Below are 14,181 nucleotides of genomic sequence, written 5' to 3' on the forward strand. Positions count from 1 at the left end.
AAATTAAATGAAACTTTCAAATTTCACGCGAAGCATGTGAGGGTGAACCAGACACGATGAGATGGTGATGTGGAAAAAGCAATAATAACGAAGAAATGAATAAGATGAATACTACTATAATTAGTAATAAATCTAATTTATAATTATATTATTTATTATCATAACTTTTTGACGTTAATTAAAATTTAATTTTGAAATGAACTAACAGCTTCAAATCCTAAATTATATTGCCAAATATTTTTACCTAATTATTTTGTCAAAGTATTTTAAAGATTTAATATATTAATAATTTTTTAAATTTAAATTTATAGGATTTACTAATACTTTATTTGAGCTAACTTTCTCATTTAGGATTACTTATGTACCTTTCTGCAAAAGTATTCGTCTTCCCCGCCAACCCTCACGACCAGAAAACTGAAAGGGGCCTTTGCTTCCACTCTTTCCTTCAACCTGCTGATGATATCAACGCCCCAACTGCCTCCCACCTTCTGATGCAAATGCCCCAACTACTGTACTCAGTTCTCTTTCCTCTACCTACAAAGCGACCGACTCATTTGGAGATGCCTCCATCTGTTTCCAGGGTTGGGGGGTTACGAGATAGGGCGTGCTTTGAGGTGAGGAAGAGGAAGGATGATGGAATCCGGTATCCCTCTCTGCAGCACCTGCGGGGAGCTAGTGGGATTCTCATCTTCGTCGAGCGATGAGGTTTTCGTTGCCTGCTCTAACTGCAATTATCCTCTCTGCCGATCCTGTCTCGAAGAAGAGATCAGAGAAAATCGGGAAAGCTGCTTGAGGTGTGGCGAGCCTTATTTTCATGCCGGAGGTATGCTCTTGTTTCTTTTTCTAGACTTTTGCATGCTGATTACTTAGAGAGCTTAAATTTTGAGCATGTATACTTATCTTTTTCACTTGAGGTGTTGGTTGCAACATTTAGCCTAAATATTGCCATGAGCCACATAAATTCTACTACCTTTCTAAATCCCATTTTCTTCAGATTTTTACGCTACATTCCGCATTTAGTAAATCCTGTAAGAGAAATAGGATTTAAGAGATTTAATAAACAACTTCTTCTCATTATGCATCTTCTAAATTTAAATCCAAAAAATTTGAAAAAAAAAAAAAAATGCCGAAGAATTTACTAGAATTTAACATCGATCATGCCAAACATTTATGTGGATGTAACACTTTCTAGCATTTATTAAATCTGGATTTACCGGATTTACTAAACCCTAATAGATTTAAATCCTATTTGTAGCAAACAGCCCCGTAAAGTTCCATTCTATTCAGCTGGAGTGATGCCTTATTGTAAATCTCTGATGGTGAAATAATTTTCTTTTTCTAATTTTGGCACTTAATCTGCTCAGAGAAAGATTCCCTGAAAGACCTGGAATCTGTGGAGCATGTAACCATGGCATCTCGTTTACAAGATGACCAGGTTGGATATTTGAAAAACTGATAGGGTATTTTGATGTTGTTACATAATATTGTTGGGAGAATGATGGATTATCTGAGTTTCTTGCATTTTCAGGATGATGGGGTTCATGCTAGAAACTTAAGCAATCTGTCCATGACGGAGAGTGGTGAGCATAGTTTTTTGTTGTCTGAGAAATTTTAACATCCATGAATTTTTGAAAATTTAAGTAATAATGTTTCTTTATAATTTTTTTTGAAGAGTTAAATGATGTATCTGGAAACCCTATATGGAAGAACAGAGTACAGAGTTGGAAAGAGAAGAAAATTAAAAAGAATGCCGACAAAAAGGCATTGAAGAAAACTCAGGTCCCTTTGGAACAGCAGATGGAAGCCAAAGAGTATGTATCAATATATATTGAATAAAAAAGTGCTTAAAATCCTATAATTTGTACTTCTTTGTTGATTAACCTTGAGCCAAATGGTCGGTCATCATATTAGTATGTTAAAACAGAACACTCTATGACAACATAAATAATCATATATATTACTGGAATAGTAGGAGTTGATTGTTTTCTTAGGTTAAATGCTATTTTAAACTACACAAATTGTTGTATTACAAATGAAATCTTATGATATCAAATTGTCTCTAAGGCAGCATGAAGTTGTCATTTTCTATTGGAAAGGAGATGGCGCCCATATAATATTGTGGTATATTTTGTCAAATTTTCATTGAGGTTCCGAATTTCGAGGATTGTTTCACATCGATTTATTTTCTTAGATGCTATTAGTATAGGTTCTCAACATATAGTAAACTTTCATATAGGTCAATGTTTCCTGTTATTAGCTTGTGTATATTGATTAGATTATCCTCATAAATTTGAAGTACTAAAATGAAGTAAACCTATTTGGTCACCCATATTCTTTTGACATTGACATCAGCACCTTTGTGGTTGTTTGTGATTGCCTCTACCGGCAACTTCTATCATCTTCTCACTTTTCCAAGACCCCCCAACCACAGCCCCTCTCCTTGTTATCATTTATGTTTATTCCAATTGACATTAGAAAGAGGCAACAAATATAGAGCCCCACCTAGTCCAGAACTCTATTTGCTTGTTGTATTGTCCCCTATTTCTTTTCACACATTTCTACTAATATTTAATTCTGAAACTAAACCATGAAGCATGGTTAATTTGCTTATAGCTAGCTAGATTTTAAAGTGGCATAAAAGGGTATTCATTATTAATAAATGATGAATGTAATTATTACTAATAAAAACAAACTCATCATCAATAATAAAAGTATTAGCACCGATGGATAAAGCAAAATTCAAGCTTGCCTTAGACAAAACTAGGCAATTCTATATTGGTTCAAGTTTTAAATTTTGTTTACTTGTGAAGTGCCATTTTAAAATTTATATGTGTTCCTGGCCCCACTTTCCTATCCTCATCAAGAATAGTTAGTATTAATGTCGTAAGTGATTAAATTTTACGTGAACACACACATGATATAAAACAAAAGGAGAATCTTTTACCGAATAATAATACCTCTGAACTAGGAAAAAAAAATTTACACGCCTAACTACGATTTTGCAACCGAAACTTACATCCTCATCTTTTCAAAGGAAATGAGGAAGAGAGTGGAGAATGAGAGCATGCAAGGAGGGTAAGGAGGCCACTTTTGTGCTTTCATCTATCTATCTTTACAAAAAACTAAAAGGAAAGAGGTAAATCAAATAAAGAGAAAGAAGGTAGGTTGATATCATCTCACCATAATTATGCCCTTTTAATTGCAATTTCACCACAGAAAGGTAATAACTTGACATGGGATGATTTGAAAAGGATATGAATAGTTGGAGAAACATGTATGCACCATTGGAAAGAAATTCTATTAAATTCAGGTGCAAGAGCTTCAAGTCCTTGAGATAAAACAACAATAACAATAACAAGACTTTATCCCACTATATATGGGGTCTGTTACATAAATCATTTTTCTCCATTGCGTCCAAATAAGAGTCAAATTCTTATTTAAATCTAATAAAAAAAAATATTTTTTTTAATATTTCCTAACCAAATCATTTTAGGTTTACCTTTACCTTTCTTAACATAGGTCAAATATAATATATTTACTCTCCTAACAAGGATATCACAAGGCCAACGTTTTATGTGACCAAACCATCTAAGGCAACTATCTCTAATCTTATTTGCCACTAGTGCTACTCCAGCCTTCTCACGTATATGCTCGCGTTGCATTTTAAGTGTAAAGCCACTCGGAATTGAGCATCCTCATCTCTGCTACACTTAATTTTATGCTTCTCTTTTAGTGGCCAATACTTGCACCATAAAACATTGTAGGTCTCACCACTATCTTATAAAATTTCCCTTAAGTTTGAGTGGTACTTTTCTATCACACAATAAGTCTGATGCATTCCTCCACTTCAACATTTCTACTAATAATATCCCAATCTATTTCACCATCACATTGAATAATAGACCTGAAATATCTAAAACGTGCACTTTTTTTAATGACTTGATCAACCAATGCCACAATCTCACCACTAGATCTTTTATTATTGAAATTACACTCAATGTATCCAGTTTTAAATCAACTCAATGAAAACCTTTAGACTCTAAGGTTGACCTCCATCATTAAAGTTTTTGTCAACTCCATCTCTATTCTTATCAACAAGAAAAATATCATCAGGAAAAGACCTACAACAAGGTACATCCTCTTGCAAATTTCTAGTAAGAACATCCATGACTAAAACAAAAAGATATGAGCTTAAAGTTTATCCTTGGTGCAATCGGATTGTAGGAAAATACTTGGTCAAACCACATTGTGTTTGAACACTAGTAACAGCTCATGTAAACATATCATTAATGACTTAAATTTGAGTGATTTTAACTCCTTTTTTTTCTAGAACTCTCAAGAGTACTTCTCTTGGAACTTTATCATATGCTTTCTCTAAATCAATAAATATCATATCCTTACTCTATATACTTTTCCATCAAACCTCTAAGAAAATTTATAGCTTCCATAGTAGATCTAACCGACATGAATCTAAACTAATTATGAGAAACATTAGTATCAAGTCGTAATTTATGCTTAGTTACTTTCTCCCATAATTTTAATGCATAATGCATTAATTTAATTCCTCTATAATTCATACACTCTTTTGCATCACATTTATTCTTAAAAATGGGATTCAACAATCTTTTTTCACTCATCAGATATCTTTTTTAGTTTTCAAAATAATATTGAAGAGTTTATTAAGTCAAAAATTTCTTTATCTTTTAAGCATTTTCACGCTTCTATTAGAATATCATTAGGTTTACTATTTTTGTTTCACACTTTATTTTCTTTGAGTCCTCTCGAACTTTGATTTTATTAATATGATGATAAAAACAAAAATCTATATTTATACTTAGGGTGCTAAGGTCACTAAAGTCAATCGTATTCTCATAATCTTTATTGAAAATTTTATCGAATATCTCATCAATCTATATTGAATATTTTTATAAGAAAAGTACATTTTGATCTTTATCTTTAATTCACTTCACTTAAACAAATCTTTACTTCTATTATATATTTCCTTGACTAACTTATGTATACATATTTTGCTCTTCTAAGTTTCTAATATATTATATAAATCACAAAAATCTAATTGTTTTTTATTATATATTACTTTCTTAGACTCCCTATAGGTTGCTCTATATTTTTTTTTCAAATATTTTGAGATTTTAAATCTAAATTAATTTTTATAATAAATTTTTTTTATCGTTTTTGCACATTTCGATTCTAACACCAACTACTTTTACTCTTAAGAGCTATTTTTATTCTTCTAACATATATTTTACAACACACTTAATCTCACTAGCTATTGTTTTCCCACAAAATATAAGCTTCCACATAAATAATTCAATTCTTAAGATCTTGAATCTTACTCACAAAAATATTTTTAATAGCTTTTTTTAAATACTCATATCTAATATTAAGACAATATTTTCTTTAATTTTTATTTTACACTCCATCTTAAAATTTAAAACTAATTAGCTATGTTATGTACATGAACTTTCACATAGATATGCTTTACAATTTTTGAAATCTAAACAATTTATTTTTCTTATAATAAGTGATAAATATTAGTTTTGTTATATATATTCTTATAAGTTACAAAATACTCATATCTTTTTTATTTAATAAAATATTAGCAATTAGAATAAGCTAGAGCAAAATCTAATATGATCCTATCATCTTTATTAGTAGCTTCAAATTTATATTCACCATGAATGCTTTTAAAATCTTCTAACACTCTGCTAATATGTTCATTTGAATCTCATCTAATAAAAAATCATTTTTCAAGAGGTATCCTTTGTATTATTTCTTTTAAGTCATTCCATAACTTTATTTTTGAATACATATGCAAGATTACTTGAGGGGCATAAGCACTTATAATGTTAATAATCTTAGCATCAACAACAATCTTTAAAACTATAATTTTATCTTCAATTTTATTAATATCTATAACATTGTCCCTCATATGCTTATTTACAATCACATCTATACTATTTTTAGTACAACTCCTATATTAATACTATAGTTTAAATCTGAAATTATCAATCACTTTAGCTTTTTTTCCCGCCAATTTAATTTTTGAATATATAAAATCTTTATCTTTTTATAAATCATTGTATCTATTAATTTTATTATTTTTTCTATAAGAGTACCCATATTCTAAGTTCTTATTTTAATTCTAGTTTCATTGACTAATTTCTTTGTCTTCATTCATCTATAATGTGGGAACCCTTTCTTATTTAATACTATATTCATGTCATACAACATGTCGCTTTTAGGGAATGCTCTAGCATTAACACTATGTATTAAAGAATTTATGTCATGTTTGTTCAACAAGTTTTATGCTGGATATCGACTACTTAACGTAACCATCTACTTTTCTTATCCAGGACTTGTGATTAGATAATTATAGTGTTAAGGAGATTATGAAGAGATGAAAGGTTTTAAATCTAGGGATAGAGAAAATAGTATGAATCATGATAAAGATGAAATTGATAATAATGAATGCTATTAACCTTAGGCTATACTTAACTATAATCTTTTGTTAGAGTATATATCCTTATAATAATTTATTTAGCTTAGTTTTTTAACTTATAAAATTTTGGATCGTGATTTCTTATAATTTAATGTGATAACTATCATTTTTTATACTCTTTGAAAATATTCCTTATAACAAAAATAAATTTAAAGAAGTGATGTATCTATTTCTTTTCTAAGTGCCTTATTTTGTTTAGAAGAGTGCCTATGGTGATGCCTTAACTCCTCGATTGTTCAGAAGCTATATTTCCTTGAGGGTGTTTGATGCTTTGGGTAGCACATAAGTGATCGCTTAAGTCTCACCCTAAGGCCTTAAATGATTCTCATTTATTTAAGTATCAAATTTGTATTTGTCTTCGTATGCACTACATGGTACTTTAGATCAACGAAAATTACAATTTTTGCTAAGGTATTTTAGTAAAGCAAATTATGACCATGCGCTTATGGGGAATTATTAGTTGTTAGAGTTGATTGTCAAGAAATACGAAGAATTAAGATAAAATCATGCTTTAATTTGATATTTTACAAAATTTGCGATAGCTAAAAAGTATGAAGTAACCCTTGTATGTATATATATGTTATCCTTTTGAAAATCATCTTGCTCATTATATCAACTAATACACCATAATTTATACTTTAATAATTTTCTTGATATAATTTTTTGCTACAAAAAATAATTAGTTTCCAACAATTTGATTATTTATTTATTTATTGTTTTTTAGAGCTTATGGAAAACATACAATTTGCTGCATATCATAATGAAGGGTGTAAACTCCCAGTTCTTATAAATCACTCAAATATTTTCATTGGCTGAATCCTACCAGGAAATTATCAAAGAATTACACGAAGGCATAGTTTGCTTCTCACATTTTTTTCCATGTTATGAGGTTGATGAAAGAAACTCTTACTTAATTAATATATATAATTCAATGATATGGTGATTGTGTACCATGCAGGGTAGCTTACTAAAATGCATATATGGGAAGTGTATAATTGTTAATTCTTGAATTTCTAAAATATTTCTCTTTAATTATTTAGTTAATGCAAGTCATTACAATTTCCAATGTCTTTTTCCTGGATGCAGGTCCCAAGAAGCTGGGAAACCATTTTCAGCTATCATTCCTATATCTCGTAATAAGCTCACACCTTATAGGGCTGTGATTATATTGCGATTAATAATTCTTGGGTTGTTCTTCCATTATAGAATTACAAATCCTGTTGATAGTGCTTATGGTCTATGGCTAACTTCAGTCATATGCGAGGTTTGGTTTGCATTCTCTTGGGTGTTGGATCAGTTTCCTAAGTGGTCTCCTATTTGCAGGGAGACATACATTGATACTCTTTCTTCAAGGTATTAATTCGGCTTTTGTGAGAATTCTTTTTGGCTACCTTCGATTGATATGTACTGGCATGATCGGTTAGAATTGTAAACCATTCATCGCAAGCTTATCGTACTTTGATGAGATTTTTCCTTTTGATATTTTGATATTATTGCGTAACCTGCAACTTATGTTATTAGGGTCTTTCATTTAGAACTTTTATGTCTTGAAACTGAAAAATAATTTGCTGAAAAATGTTTACTAGTATTATATGTTACAGCTGTTTTTTTTTTTAACATTTTTTTTGGTGAATTTTGTTATCATGGTCATCATTGCTGTTCGTAAATGTTATGACTGAGTATATTTAGTGTAATGGAAAGCCTTGTTTAAGACATGGCTTGTTATAAAAGGTCTGAAAACTGGAAATTATTTTCAAGACACTTGAGTGGCTTTTACTTACACATGGCTTATATTCATCTGATTATTTGAGGCTAATAAAAACTGAATTATTGTTTTAAAGATCTGCAATCAGGTTAGTCTGACTGCATTTCTCTGCTTCCTTTAGATATGAAATGGAGGGTGAATCTTGCATGCTTGCTTCTGTGGACTTTTTTGTTAGTACTGTGGATCCATTAAAAGAGCCTCCACTAGTTACTGCAAATACTGTTCTCTCAATTCTTGCTGTGGATTATCCAGTTGAAAAAGTATCCTGCTATGTTTCCGATGATGGTGCTGCCATGCTTACATTTGAGGCCATGGCAGAAACAGCTGAGTTTGCAACAAAGTGGGTTCCATTTTGTAAGAAATACTTGATAGAACCTCGTGCGCCTGAGTTCTATTTTTCGCAGAAATTTGACTACCTGAAAGATAAAGTTCAGCCATCTTTTGTGAAGGAACGCAGGGCAATGAAAGTAAGCATTTTAATTCCATAAATTAAAATTTATTTTTTTATAAGTGCTTTTATCAGCAATAGAATTTTCTTTCCATGCTTTTAGATGTTCTCTTAAATCCACGTATTTTGAGGTATATGACATTTTTTCAATATAATTAAAAGTCATTACAAGTGAATGTGTTGAATGAATGTTGGCCATGAAATTAATTGCAGCGAGATTATGAGGAGTACAAAGTCAGGATAAATGCTCTGGTTGCTAAGGCTCAAAAAACACCCGAGGATGGGTGGGTCATGCAAGATGGAACTCCTTGGCCAGGGAACAACACTCGTGATCATCCAGGCATGATCCAGGTCTGATGATGTTTTTTATCTAATTGTATTCATATATATGTGACATAGAATAAGTTTCTTATGATCCAAGGATTCTTCACAGTTATTTTATTTTATTTTATTTTTTTGGGTGGTTTTTGTTCATCCTATAGTCAAAAAGGAAATTATTTGAAGCTTGATACTTTTTTTGGCTAGTAAAATATCGTTAGCCTTAAAATTTTTTCAGGTATTTCTTGGGCATAGTGGTGCTCATGATATTGAAGGAAATGAGCTTCCTCGGCTTGTTTATGTATCAAGAGAAAAGAGACCAGGATATCAACACCATAAGAAAGCTGGTGCAATGAATGCTCTTGTATGGATTGTTTGTTATTAAGCTACCTGATTTCTTCTCTTCTTCTGACTTAAAAAAAGTATTTATGTTTTGCTGTAATTACATTTCACAGGTCCGGGTTTCAGCAGTCCTGACTAATGCCCCATACATTCTTAACCTTGACTGTGATCACTATGTTAACAATAGCAAAGCAGTCCGTGAAGCCATGTGTTTTATGATGGATCCTCAAGTTGGTCCACATTTATGCTACGTTCAATTTCCCCAGAGGTTTGATGGAATCGATCGCAGTGACCGATATGCGAACCGGAACATAGTCTTCTTTGATGTAACCATAACTGAAAACTTTTTGTTCGTTTTAACTCCTTTGTTATTCTTATTGATTTTTTTTCCAACCCATCATTCTACCAGGTCAACATGAAAGGACTTGATGGAATCCAAGGACCAGTTTATGTTGGCACTGGTTGTGTTTTCAATAGACAAGCACTCTATGGTTATGGGCCAACATCTTTGCCCACCCTTCCCAAATCTTCTTTCTGCTCCTGGTGCTGTTCCTGCTGTTGCTGCTGTCCTTCAAAAAAAGCTTCCAAAGATAAAAATGAAAGCTTCAAGGATTCTAGGCGGGAAGATCTTAATGCCGCGATATTTAATCTGAAAGAAATAGACAGTGAGTATTATTTTCTTATAGGGGAACTACATACCACAAAATTATTATGTAGTTACATATCCAACACTTAAATCTTTATATTTATTTATATAATATTCTAATATCTATGTCACATAAAAAATACAATTAATTTTAATTTATCTAATGTAAAATGTATTTTTTTTCATGTATACTTGGATGTGATTTAAACTTTAGAGTGTTATATAAGTAAATATGAATATTTAGTTGTTAGATATGTAAATATATAAGATTTTTATGGTATATATGTAAGTCCCCATTTCTTCTATTATTTTTGTATTTTTTTTCTTGCACAATTCAGATTATAAATTTATTTTGGTATCATGCAAAACCTTTCTCTTACTTGCAGACTATGATGAATATGAGAGATCAATGTTAATATCCCAAATGAGTTTTGAGAAGTCATTTGGTCTGTCTAGTGTTTTCATAGAATCTACACTGATGGAAAATGGTGGGTTGCCAGAGTCTGTAAACTCATCAACTCTGATCAAAGAAGCAATTCATGTCATTAGCTGTGGATATGAGGAGAAAACTGAATGGGGAAAGGAGGTTAGCATAGATTTGTTTGCTATTTTTCAAAGTTTAAATTATTGGGGGATTTATGAGCATATCATTAAATTATTATGCGTATATAACATCAAAAATTTTATATTTATATAATATTCTACTATAGATGATATTAAAATATATATTTATTTTAAATATATTAGTTAGAATTCATTCATATGCATGTAAATCCCTCAAATTCTTGTATTTTTTTTTTGTTGCCAAATTTTTACTTCTTGTATATCTTTTTATTTTATTTTTCTATTTTTCAGATTGGTTGGATATATGGGTCTGTTACAGAAGATATTCTTACTGGATTTAAGATGCACTGTCGTGGTTGGAGATCAATCTACTGCATGCCATTAAGGCCTGCTTTCAAAGGATCAGCTCCTATCAATCTTTCTGATCGTCTTCACCAAGTTCTCCGGTGGGCTCTTGGTTCTGTCGAAATTTTCCTCAGCCGACATTGCCCACTCTGGTATGGTTATGGAGGTGGTCGTCTCAAATGGCTGCAGAGATTGGCTTATATAAACACCATTGTCTATCCATTCACTTCCCTCCCTCTTATAGCTTATTGTTCTTTGCCTGCCATCTGTCTTCTCACTGGGAAATTTATCATTCCAACTGTAAGTAGCTTTATTTGCATTGCATGTCATCTGAAATGTTGAAGTTTTGAACTTAAAGTTCTGTTTCTGGTGAAATCAGCTCTCCAATGTTGCGAGTATGCTGTTCCTTGGCCTCTTTATCTCCATCATCCTTACCAGCGTTCTGGAGCTTCGCTGGAGCGGTGTCGGCGTAGAGGACTGGTGGCGTAATGAGCAGTTTTGGGTGATTGGTGGTGTTTCCGCCCATCTCTTTGCGGTCTTTCAAGGTTTTCTAAAGATGCTAGCTGGTGTTGATACAAACTTCACTGTCACAGCAAAAGCTTCTGATGATGCAGAATTCGGCGAGCTCTATGTGTTCAAGTGGACAACACTTTTGATTCCCCCAACCACCCTCATTGTTTTAAACATGGTCGGCGTTGTGGCCGGCTTCTCTGATGCATTGAACAGTGGTTATGAAGCATGGGGGCCTTTGTTTGGTAAAGTTTTCTTCTCTCTATGGGTGATTCTTCATCTCTATCCTTTCCTCAAGGGTCTGATGGGCCGGCAAAACCGGACGCCGACCATTGTTGTGCTCTGGTCTGTGTTGCTTGCTTCTGTTTTCTCGCTTCTATGGGTTAAGATTGATCCATTTATAAGCAATACAGATGATTCTTCCGGCTCACAGGGATGCAATTCGATTGATTGCTAATGCTTTGGTCAGACAAAAGAGGATTTTTTTTTTTTGGCTTATTAATCTAATTGCTTTTCACATGTTGATTAAATTCATAAGTGAATCATATTGTATGGTTTTTTGCCTATAATAATTGTATTATATTATTTTTCATATCACTTTTGTAAACTTTATCAAGCTCTTATGATTTTATTATTCAAAGTTTATCCATGGAGCCTAATCTAAATGCTGGAGTCTAATCTAAATAGCTTTTAGATTATTATTATTATTATTATTGTTATTATTATTATTATTATTATTATTATTATTATTATTATTTGAGATTTATGACTTGAAAATTCTTGCTAATAAAATAAAAATTTCTGCATGTCCTACATCAAAATTGATTGATTAATAAGGTCATCAGTGCAAGGTACTTGAATGTGTTAAATGATAGATAAAGAAGTTAGTCATGTGAATCATTAGGATTAACGTTTAGATTGCTTTTTTTATTATGTTGAATGTTTAGCGAAGGGATGTCTTATTGAATGATTATTTGAAGGCTCAATATAATGAGATAAATTTCAATTGAGCATGTAAGAGTTAAAATCTAATTTAGATCTAATAAAAAAAGGTCATTTCTAATATTTTCTACCGAATCTTTTTAGGTCTACCTCTACCTTTCCTGACATAGGTTAAATTTAATGCATCTACTATCCTAACCGAGAGTTAGAAGACCTCCTTTTTATGTGATCAAATCATTTAAGGCGACTCTGTCTAATCTTATCTGCCATTGAAGCTACTCCAACATTTTCATGTATATGCTCATTTCGTATCTTGTCCTGAAGAGTAAAGCCACTCATCCACCTGAGCATTCTCATATATGCAACACTTAGCTTAATATTATGCTTCTCTTTTAATAGCCAAAATTTTATGCCATAAAACATTACAGGTCTAAACACCAAGTTATAGAATTTTCATTTAAGTTTGAGTGGTACTTTTCTATGACTCAACAAGTCTGACGAATTCCTCCACTTCAATCATACAACTTGAATTCTACTTGTAATATCCCCATCTATTTCTCTATCACTTTGAACAACATTTCCATATTAGTGCAATGGGCAATAATGTTGAAGTTCATGATAGCCTTTTATTGTATAGTACTATAATGCAATCTCTAGTTGAATGGTCATTGATATATTGTCCAGACCAAGCAACTCGTAGTGGCTTCCCGTGTTGCCTGAATACTATTCGAGCCCAAATATGCTTAATACTCAAAACTAGCTCTGAGATTTTAGGACTCCCACCGGCTGAGGAAGCTTGTAAAGTGATGGTGTGAGGAAAATTCAACTATGAATTTTAATATTAGATCTTCGCTTGAATTTCATTATTATTATAAAATATTGATGTTTTTCCTTGTATCATCTGAGATGCTCGAGGTTGATCTGACTGGGTTCTCTCAACGGCTAAGCACTACACATGAAACAAGCCAATTAAGTAAATAAAATAAATATCATTGATATCTCATCAAAAAATTATCTTGATAGGGCACAAATCTCGAGGAAGAATCAAATTGAAAATTTCCGAAATTAAATATGGGACCATCTAAAGTCAGATTTCAGAAAACTTATAGTTGAATTGAACGTCTCAAAAATACGAACACAACGACACCAAATTCGCCTCAATCCGAGCCTGAATAGGTTCAAATCGAAGACCCGAAGCGCATTTGGAAAGTTCAAATCATAAATTGGATGATCAATTAATTTCCGAACATGACATGCTTATAGTCAAATTGATCGCCTCGATGAAATGAATACAACGAGCCCAAGATTGTCAACTTTTGATATCAATCCCTCACCTTAAAGTAAAGTTTCTTATCACGAAGGGAGTCAATATAGTACGCAGAGATAAAAAAGTAGCACAATCATGCTATCTTAGGCAGGCTCAAATGTTCTCATTAGTTACTTTAATCATCAAAGATTTTGATCTCCATAATGAGGATATCCCTCAGAGGGCTTCTCCTATAGAAGAACTCATTTCTGCATCCATATCAGAAAAATAACCTTCAAGGACTGTGCAGATTGGGTATTTTCTCTTAAACGCATAGAAGAAAATATATGTAGATTTTCCACGTAAAAACCAAGATATTTTTGCATGGAATCCAGTTGATATGTCTGGAATCGACCATGAAGTGATCATGTACTCCCTCAAAGTAAACCTGATTTGCAAGCTTGTAATCTAGTAGAAATAGAATTTTGCACCAGATCGCCAGCAAGCAATCGAGTAGGAATTTGATAAACTTTTA

The 14,181-nt window shown here is 32.0% G+C and overlaps 1 protein-coding gene across 4 annotated transcripts; it reads left to right on the top strand.

Annotated features, from left to right (window-relative positions):
• Positions 1 to 385: 385 nt before the first annotated feature.
• On the top strand, positions 386 to 12,093 carry LOC110114279 (cellulose synthase A catalytic subunit 4 [UDP-forming]). Of its 4 annotated transcripts, XM_020847106.2 has the most exons (13): positions 386 to 823; positions 1,365 to 1,435; positions 1,529 to 1,580; positions 1,673 to 1,811; positions 7,607 to 7,873; positions 8,407 to 8,752; positions 8,947 to 9,084; positions 9,290 to 9,415; positions 9,507 to 9,719; positions 9,803 to 10,058; positions 10,426 to 10,625; positions 10,895 to 11,248; positions 11,328 to 12,093. In XM_020847106.2, exons 1-13 carry the CDS (start codon positions 631 to 633, stop codon positions 11,913 to 11,915), a joined length of 2,943 nt encoding a protein of 980 aa, XP_020702765.1. In that variant the 5' UTR covers positions 386 to 630; the 3' UTR covers positions 11,916 to 12,093. The 4 variants fall into 4 exon arrangements, with proteins under 4 accessions (XP_020702765.1, XP_020702766.1, XP_028554638.1 ...); XM_020847107.2 differs by lacking the exons at positions 1,365 to 1,435; positions 1,529 to 1,580; positions 1,673 to 1,811 and having other exon boundaries at positions 7,607 to 7,653; positions 7,728 to 7,873; XM_028698805.1 differs by lacking the exons at positions 1,365 to 1,435; positions 1,529 to 1,580; positions 1,673 to 1,811 and having other exon boundaries at positions 704 to 823; positions 7,607 to 7,653.
• Positions 12,094 to 14,181: the final 2,088 nt, after the last annotated feature.

The sequence above is a fragment of the Dendrobium catenatum genome, unplaced genomic scaffold (genome assembly GCF_001605985.2).
Source record: "Dendrobium catenatum unplaced genomic scaffold, ASM160598v2 fragScaff_scaffold_1143, whole genome shotgun sequence".
In the NCBI taxonomy this organism is placed as follows: domain Eukaryota; kingdom Viridiplantae; phylum Streptophyta; class Magnoliopsida; order Asparagales; family Orchidaceae; genus Dendrobium; species Dendrobium catenatum.

Coding starts and splice junctions, on each gene's coding strand:
- LOC110114279 (XM_020847106.2), top strand. CDS start 631: ATGATGGAATCCGGTATCCCTCTCTGCAGCACCTGCGGGGAGCTAGTG. Junction 824..1,364: donor GCCTTATTTTCATGCCGGAG/GTATGCTCTTGT, acceptor TAATCTGCTCAG/AGAAAGATTCCCTGAAAGAC. Junction 1,812..7,606: donor CAGCAGATGGAAGCCAAAGA/GTATGTATCAAT, acceptor TCCTGGATGCAG/GTCCCAAGAAGCTGGGAAAC.